Genomic DNA, 10250 nt, shown 5'->3' on the forward strand with positions numbered 1-10250 from the left:
TATATATATATATATATATATATATATATATATATATTATATACGTATGCATACATCTATTAGACATCAATAATATGCCACTATATATATATTTTACGCACATTGTTTATACCTCAAAGAAATATCTATTAGCTGTAAATTGTACATTATTCCATACACATTTTATATATGTATTTTATATGTATTATGGATTTGTGCTTATATACATATATTATTTAACATTACATTTACATATATTATACATATAGATAACATCTTCAATAGACATAGATGTTCCATAGATTTATAGATTTATTATATACGTCTATGAGATATTTTGTTCTATGTGGGTTCTGCACTTTTCATTCAACAGCAGTATTATTTTCAAATAAGTATTGCAACTCGAGCATGATTATATAACCATAAGTTGCAAAAATGTGTTCAACTATCTCATTTTAAAGTTATGTCAAACTTATAGATCTATTATATATAATATTCTATACTTATTACACAGTAAAAAAAGAAATGCAACTAAACTACGATAATATCGCCATAAGTTACTATAAAAATTAAGTTCAGTATGATGTTTAGAGGTTATGTTACATCTTAGAACTATAATATTTTGCTATTGTTACTATTTTTCGAAAGTATAAACCTCAATCAACAAGAGCGTGAAAGAATAATCGGGTATGTGACAAACACGAATAAAAACTAAAAATTTTACGAAAAACCTGAAAATTTCCGCCATTTTGGATTTTTTTTTGTTATATCGTGGTATATTGCGATTTAATTTAATTTAAATCATATTTTAATACTACTGATCACGCAAATGCAAGTGGGTGATAAATAATCTGAAAAAGATATCTGATAAAAACAGAAATTTTCTTTAAAAAGCCGCCATATTGAATGCGCCATAATGAATTTTTTTATTTGCATAGCACCATATTTTAGCTAAAGACACTATGCCATCAGATCAAGACAACTAGCACGATTCTATGACAGGATCATGCCGAAAAGTAAGATACAAGCAAACTATATTCTATTTTTTTTTTTAATTTTTTGGCATTTCAGCCGCCATATTGAAAAAATGGCGCGTGATAGCAAAAAATGGACTTCAGATTCGGAAAGGGCATGTCTTACATCTATAGGGTATCGAGTGCTGGAAAGATCTATAGACGTTTTCTGCCAAAATTATTGCAATAAAGAAAAAACAAAATTTAAGTCATTTTGGGGTGAAATGGGTTAAATGGAATTTATAAACTCAGATTAAAATCTAATCGACGTTGGTAGAAACAAACATTAGTGGATCATATTTCCTGTAAGAGCAAAGTATATTTAAAATTACTTAAAGACATAGCTTTATTAATTACTATATCTTCAATTGTTAATTATTCAGGAACTATATACAGGGTGAGGCACTTAAAACAAACCACCTAAATACCTTGGCCACTTGTAGCTACAGAAGAAAATATTTCAGACAAAAGTTACTTGATTTGAAGAGGGGAATAATGTCATGTAGGTAGTTTCTTCATAAGTAAAGGAGTAGTAGAGATATAAAGGTCAACTTCGTTATTTTAAATGAACTGATATATTTTATTATTTGTGCTTTTAATAGTGCATTTAAAGACGCATATAATGATAATACGAATAATACTATAAACAGAAATACTTCAAGGAATTAATCAAATTCTGTTATATCAAATGTTCAAAATGGTTCAAACCTTGAGCATTGATACATGCTGTAAAGCGAATCTATGCGGACAATACTACACGTCAAATTTCATCTGGATTCATCGCAGAACAAGTTCATGTTATACGGTCTTTCATGTTTTCAGGGGTCGTCGGTACTTCTTTGTACACTTGTTCTTTTAACTTTCCCCACAAGTAGAAGTCCATAGATGTTAAGTCTGGTGAAGCAGGCTATTTTGTGTTATTCATCGATATTCAAGATTACTATTTTGAATATTTGATATAACAGAATTTGATCAATTCCTTGAAATATTTTTGTTTATAGTATTATTTATATTATACAATTGTATGCGTCTTTAAACGCACTATTAAAAAGCAAATAATAAAATATATCAGTTCCTTTAAAATAACGAAGTTAACCTTCATATCTCCACTACTCCTCCACTTATGAACAAACTATTTACATGATATTATTCCCCTCTTCAAATCAAGCAACTTTTGTCTAAAATATTTTCTTCTATCGCTACAAGTGGTCGAGGTATTCAGGTTGTCTGTTTTAAGTGCCTCACCGTGTGCGTACGTGCGTGCGTGCGTGCGTGCGTGCGTGTGCGTGTGTTGAATATTTTTATTAAGATCAGTCCCAAAAAACAAACTTACATAATTGTATTAAAAAATAAATAAATTATATAAATGAATAATAAAAGTTATATTTTAAAGTTGTTTTAAAACTTATTGTAAATTATATAATTCTGTATGACACTATATAAAAATATATTATTCACGGATATTTTTTTTAATATTATATTTATACTAGAAAATTTGCATTTTACAGACAGTATGAATAACTTACCAGATGCAATATGTGCTGTTGGATTGTAGACACGTTGCGGATTAGTAATAGACTGTGCGAATTCATAGGAGATAAAATGAATAGTTTGAAAAGGCACATTCATGGCCAATTGAGTCGTATAGCTTCTGTAGAATGCAGATATTCCTTCCTTTTGATATACATTCTGTATACAATTTAGTACACCTCTATAGGGAGAGTTGTACATCTGCAACCGCTGTTTAACCACTATAACAAAATCATATTAATATATTACAACGAATTCGAGTGGAAGCACTAATATGCACCAGTATACACTATATAGTATACATTATAAGGACATTTCATAGTTCTTATATTTAAGATTGTCTTAAATTCGCCTCCGAATACTCCGTAACTAGTGCAACGATCTGTATAGCATCTAAAGATAAATATAAGATATTAAATGTAAGATAAAACTTTATAAATACAACTGAAATATAAGAACGGACTATGAATTGACCTGGTGTGCATTGGTGCATACTAGTGTTTCCAATCAGATTCGCCATTAGATAGATTTATACCACATCTCTTTCTATAATTTCTTAACCTGTTACTTAAGTAATCAGGAAAACCCCATATACATGTAACTAAAAAGTAAGTAAAGTTGAATTCAATCTTTCTGCCTACAATAAACATGAATGTGAAATGATTTAATTATAATAATTTTAATATAATGATATAATTAAAAACAATAATTTTTATACAAATAATTTATTTAAATAATATTTTGATTAAAATATTTAATTTTTATTTTTATTTCTTGAAATATATATAAAAAGATGTAGTCTGAACAAAGAAAAATAAAGAAAAAATATTTAAAAAAACTCATTTATAAGGTAAACATATACTAACTTTTGTGTATATATTTTAGAAATTGTTTAATAACAAATAAAATTTAGTCTTGTTATTATCACTTATTTTTTAGTGTTCAGGAGACATAAAGAAATTATATTTTTATATGCGCACAATGTAAAGTAGAACACATAATGTTAACGTATAGATAGTTCAGGGTTGCTACAGAAAATCAATTTTTAAATTCCCTGACTTTTTCATGTTTTGCAGACAACAGAGGAGAATTTTCCATGGCCAACATATAACCTTCAATTTTAACATTTAGGAACAGAGATTATAGAAAAAATAACTTATATTATTAAAAGTAATACAAATTTAGTTTAGTAAGATAATTCCTAACATATATTCCTGAAAATGCACAACATTCAGGCTAATAAAAATTATATGAGTATTAGAAAAAAGAATGTAGTTATGAGACGGAAAAGAACGATTGAATGAAAAAATGCTGAATAAAATATGCTGAATAAAAATGCTGAATATAATGTTAATTATTTTATCATCATGATGCATGGACTAGCATAGATATATATACATATTCAATATAAACTAAGAAAATCTTATTTATTTTTTAAATAACATTTTAATTCCTATACCTAATTAATTTTAATTCCTATATCTATAAACTTTTAACGTTAAAATTAAAAAATAAATAAAATCCTTAGTAATCCTAGATTTAGTAAGTGTGTAGAGATTATGTATTCTTCTCTTATAACACAGAGAAGGTTACCTTAATTTCAAAAAATTGTAAGAAAAGGCTAAAATTCTAGGTTATTTTTCTCTGACATCCCGGTTTTTCATGACAAATTTAAATTCCATGATTTTTCCTGGTTTTCTAGATCTATAGCAACCCAGTAGTTTATATTGGTGCTTTTTAGATAGCAACTATATAAAGAATTCTAATACTTTTATAAAATTACTACAACTAAATATTGACGTTAAAGCAAAATAAGCATAAATAAAAGAAAAACAAAAAAATATCAGAAGATAATGTTGTAAAAATAAAAGTAAGTGTTAATTTTACTTTTTCTGTAGAAAAAAATATGTTACAAAGTTTTCATCATAAATTTTTACAAATTAACTTATATTTTCTAATCAATGTATACAAATATTGCAGGCAATTTAACTTTAAACTTTCTCTAAGTTTTTTCTAAGAATAACATTGCGAGCAAGATATTACTAGTATTACTAGTATTTAACTTTATAACGTGATTATAAAAATACATATTTAATTTTATAGAAAAATAACATTACTTATTGTCTTTCAAAGTGTTAATGATACATTATCAATCACATTCAATATATTATCTTAATATTATCTTAGAACAAACCTTCTGCTGGATTCATGACACCATCATGTAAAATTGTTGCTACACAACCAGCAGCTCCATATACAAAATGATTCATCGCAGGTCTTGTACTTTTAAACTTGTCTTTAAGACACTCGTAACAAGAAAAATATAAAGCATGTGCAGGTCCAGCTCCAAAAACTACTGCATTCACACCTCTAATTGGTCTTAATACACCTTCTTGTTGTATCATTTTGAACAACACTTTGCCTATTCCTCCTCCTCCTCCTGGGCCGGGTGTCAGTGACTGCATCCTTGTCTAAAAAGTAAGAAATTGTTATAAATTGTAAAAATTATTATCGACTATAATGAATGACAAAATCTATTTTTCACAATATCAAGTATCTTTGTGTAGTGATACTTCTCTCATGACATCATTTTATGAGATCATGAAAAGTTGTGAAGAGGTTTTAAATAGCATGACTTGCTAATAATGATAACAATGACTATCAGTTGAATTATTACAAAAAGAACTATATAATATCACATGATTATATTTAAGTAAACAAATATATGCATCTTAATTAATATTTTTGTGAAATTATGAATTATATTGATAGCTACATGCAAAATATGAAAAGAAAATAGTGGATATAACATATAGAATTTAAATGTTTGATTTTTAGAATTTCAATATTCATAAGAAAAATATCATCTAAATTGACTATGATAATTATAGTTTTTTTTTATCAATCTAGTTTTTATGTTCTCAAATTACTATACTTGTATAAATAGTATATGCAAAATTAAAACTTGGACTTAAGGAAACATAGATTGGTACAGATCATAGTTTGAAATAAAAACAAAAGTCCACTGCAACAAATCATGTTATCATAAAAAATAACATAAACATGCAGACTGAGTAGAGATTCAGTACATATTTAATATACAAATATCCTCTTGTAATACTATCTTTACTAACCACAGAGTAATTATTGTGTTAATCACTTGTATATTCCAAAAAACTTGATAACATCTTATGTCATTATATCATTGAACAATAATATATAATACATTAATACAAAGGAGTTTATCAATAAATACTGAATACATTAGTTTTATTTACTATTGGCTTCAACAAGTTCTTAAAAAATAAAATTGACTTTTATGAATTTGTTATATTTGTATTTGGGTCATAAAAATATAATTAACTTTCCTGTGTGTGTGTGTGTGTGTGTATCTCAGCAAAATACTCTTATAACACAAAATATAATTAAATTATTATTTGATAAATCAATACGTACTATTAAGAACTCTCTTTTAATTATCCACTTACATTATATGTTAAGTTATTTTGTCAGTTAGTGTACATGTATCAAAATATATACTTGGTTTTATTATAATTCAAACACCTTTCTTTCAATGCAATTTAGAATGCAGCCAATAGTCCAAGTAGTTGTCTTTGATTGAAATAATTATAAATATTAATTATAAAGTCTCATAACATTAACAAGTCTCATACAATGAAACTTGCACTACATACACAGTGAAATATTAATTGTTTGTGCAATTAGAAAATCATTTGAATGTTGAGATATTTGTAACTAAAGCTGATGCTTTTTACATATGTTCCTTAAAATTGACACACTAGTTTTAATTTTTATTTTTAATATTTTCTAAACTCCTCATGTGCTTACAATAAAAAATCACTATAATATTAGACTAATATACAGACATTGTACACAAGTTTCAAACTTACTGATCATTTTATTTTAAAAATATAGTGATGGAAAATTAATTTAATAATTTATAAGTTAATTTATAAGTTAAGGAAAGTTAATAATTTATAGTGATACTTTATATATATATATATATATATATATATATATATATATATATATATAATCACTATAAATTATTAACTTTCCTTAACTTATAAATTAACTTATAAATTATTAAATTAATTTTCCATCACTATATTTTTAAAATAAAATGATCAGTAAGTTTGAAACTTGTGTACAATGTCTGTATATTAGTCTAATATTATAGTGATTTTTTATTGTAAGCACATGGGGAGTTTAGAAAATATTAAAAATAAAAATTAAAACTAGTGTGTCAATTTTAAGGAACATATGTAAAAAGCATCAGCTTTAGTTACAAATATCTCAACATTCAAATGATTTTCTAATTGCACAAACAATTAATATTTCACTGTGTATGTAGTGCAAGTTTCATTGTATTGTTATGAGACTTTATAATTAATATTTATAATTATTTCAATCAAAAACAACTACTTGGACTATTGGCTGCATTCTAAATTGCATTGAAAGAAAGGTGTTTGAATTATAATAAAACCAAGTATATATTTTGATACATGTACACTAACTGACAAAATAACTTAACATATAATGTAAGTGGATAATTAAAAGTTCTTAATAGTACGTATTGATTTATCAAATAATAATTTAATTATATTTTATGTTATAAGAGTATACATATATATGTATATATACACACACACACACACACACACATATATATATATATATATACATGCAGGGTTCTTTACCTTCGCCCACGAAGAACATAGTGTTATCCCTTATGAAAAATTGATTGGAAAAGTTCTGAACCATTTTTGTCTTTGATGCTTAACGAAGCAGATATTCTTTAATAAATTCCAGCAAATCCGCGCCGTTCTTTAGAAGTATACACGTCTGTGAGCTGTGCGCCTGGTAGTGTGCGTGAATGCAGCGGCGGACATTCATGTACACTACCAGGCGTGCGGCTCACAGCATGTATACTTCTAAAGGACCACGCGGATTTGCTGGAATTTATTAAAGAATATCTACTTCGTTAAGCATCAAAGATAAAAATGGTTCAGGATTTTTTGATTCAATTTTTCATAAGAAATAACGTTGTGTTTCGTGGGCGGAAGTAAAAAAGTACCTTGTATTTATATATATATGTGTGTGTGTGTGTATTACTTATATATATATATATATATATATATATATATATATATATATATATATATATTACTTGTTTCTATTTTTTTGTATATGTATTTTTAATCATAAGAAAAATAAAAGCTATTATTTTCATATTTATAATATTGTATATCTCAATTTTTCATTTTAAATTAACATTTATGATTTAGATAGTGAAATAAATGTATAGCAATGTAATTTTGTTCTATAATTTCAGTGGCTCCGTTGATATGCTACTGAGAATATAATTCTTAACAATACAACTACTTTAATTCCTTAAAGTTCTTTTTTTTGGACCATTTGCTACATTTAAAATTGATCAAGAAAGTTTTTAAATCATATTAGAATTAAATGTACATTTGAAGCCATCATAAAAATATATTACAAAAAAAAATAAAAGTCTATAGGATAAAATATAATTGCTTTCGTTTCTTTATCATAGTTACTAAAAAAATATATCAACAACTATAAAACATACAGATTAATTAAGTTATACAATCTCTATAAACTCTATCATCTTATATAATCACACAATTGTCTTTTTTCAGAATATAGAGTTACCAGAGCTAAAATGCTGAAAAATGTTGAAGTAATATTTTTGACAATATGAGATTCTTACAAATCATTATTCAAATAATTAATTTACAATACAGTTAGACTCAACTCTCTATTGTATGTACATTTGTTTGCAATAGATAAATAATAATGATAAAGTATTCTGTGCTAAACAGTAAATTCCAAGAAAACATGAAGAGATGTTATGCCGAATATCATGGGAATTTCTGAAGTGGGAATTCCGCTTATTATACGATGACGCGCCTAGGACGCAGATTTTTATACCCGTGAAATTCTATTATATGATGTTCCACGGTAATCATCAAACGTCGCAGAAGCAATGCCACTGGATGGAACGTTAGTATTCAGATAAAATGAGGTAAGATAAAAATAATGTCAGGAGAGGAAAAGTAAAAAAGAAGAAATGAGAGGAGAGGAAGAAAAGGATAAGAGAGGAGACGAGAAGGAGGAGAGGAGCGAAGAAGAGAGGAGAGGAGCGAAGAGGAGAGAAGAAAGGAGAGGTTAGGTAAAGTGGGGTGAGATGAGGTTATGTGTGAAGGCCATCGCACGATAGGTACCGGAAAATCGTGTACACGAAGAATAGCATGGCATTACCTTAACACTGTCGAAAGGATACATAATACAATGCTCCATAATCCCAGCCACGGCACCGGCCGTCATATGTACAGCCGCTGAGGTGGTCGGCAAACTCTCGTACGCGTCCTTACTCATTATTACGACACAACAGCGCACTCAGTCGAAAACGCGATCGGATCACCACGATGTCTCCCTCTATTTTCTTTCCCTCTCCTCATCCACCCTTTCCTCCTTACTCCTACTCTCTCGATTGTTTTTCTTTTTCCTTTTATCTTGTGTACTGGCCAAACACCTTGCGATGCCGCACAAACTGGATGTCCATTGGGTGCTTGTTTAATATCTATATAATCCAGCAGATAAAAATAAAAGTAAAATTGAGTTACGCGTATTTACGATAAAACGTTTCACGGACAGAACGAACGGATGGGTCGGTGAACACGCACGTTATATGCACGTCGATATGTGATCGCACACGTTGATCGTTTCTTAGTGTAACCACATTGAAATCGAAGTTCAGTCATTTTTTAACTCCCGTCGACGTATAATATTCCCTTTTGCTTCCTTCCGTTCTTTTTCCGTTTATTTGTCTACTAAATATATTGTTGTAGGAATAGTACGTACAAAATTGAATTTGCGTTTAATCAATTGCTGATTACAAAAAGAAGTGCACTATAAAAAATTACATTCGTGAAAAATGTGATATGGACTTCGAACGAGATGATATAAAACTAGCAAGATTAGAGTCGAATACACGTGCTACGCATGCGTTACGCGCAACACGTGGCCAATAACAGCGTTCCTAGGGCTGCGTTCCGAAATTCACTGCCAGTACTGAAATTCTATGGCCGGTATTCATAATTAAATCTTAAGGATGCCGTCCCATTGAGCACGGATCGGAACGCCGGATCGGATTTCTTACTATAATAAGCGTTCCGTTCTCTAGTTCCGTTCCGTAAAAGTTTCCTCTACCAGTCCCATGTAGCAAAAACGGAACGGATTTCTAGTTATAAAATATATTTCACTCTTCAATTAAATATTTCAGAATATTCATGACAATGTTATCGGCAAGATAATTGCATAAATTATGTATATAATTAATTCTGTCGCGTCAAAATAACGAAATATTGACGAATTAATCATATTTAGTTGCGGGTGTATATCAGTTGAACACGGGGCAATTGGACACAATCCAATCACAAGTCGCTGTTCCAAGGGAATGTCTCTAATCACACGGTGCTGTGATTGGCTGTGTCCAAATGCACCGTGTCCAAGTGCACCGCTCCCTTTATTTGCGACCGACGCGCCATTCCGTTCGGTTTTTGCTACATGGGACTGGTAGAGGAAATTTTTACGGAACGGAACTAGAGAACGGAACGCTTATTATAGTAAGAAATCCGATCCGGCGTTCCGATCCGTGCTCAATGGGACGGCACCCTA

General features: G+C 28.7%; 1 protein-coding gene across 4 annotated transcripts in view; it reads right to left on the reverse strand.

Moving 5' to 3' along the window:
* Positions 1–9598, reverse strand: part of LOC116852266 (mitoferrin-1-like) — a 19862-nt gene extending 10264 nt beyond the window's left edge. Inside the window, exons 1-4 of one of the 4 annotated variants that reach the window (XM_032832457.1) lie at positions 9435–9598; positions 8832–9153; positions 4717–4993; positions 2519–2743 (exon numbers count right to left, since the gene is read on the reverse strand). In XM_032832457.1, coding sequence (XP_032688348.1) covers positions 2519–2743; positions 4717–4993; positions 8832–8948 — 619 coding nt within the window. In that variant the 5' untranslated portion in view covers positions 8949–9153; positions 9435–9598. The other 3 variants (XM_032832459.1, XM_032832456.1, XM_032832458.1) reach the window with 3 other exon arrangements.
* Positions 9599–10250: the final 652 nt, after the last annotated feature.

Source organism: Odontomachus brunneus, unplaced genomic scaffold, assembly GCF_010583005.1.
Source record: "Odontomachus brunneus isolate Ranch 3 - 2012 unplaced genomic scaffold, Obru_v1 Obru_scaffold_210, whole genome shotgun sequence".
Lineage (NCBI taxonomy): Eukaryota > Metazoa > Arthropoda > Insecta > Hymenoptera > Formicidae > Odontomachus > Odontomachus brunneus.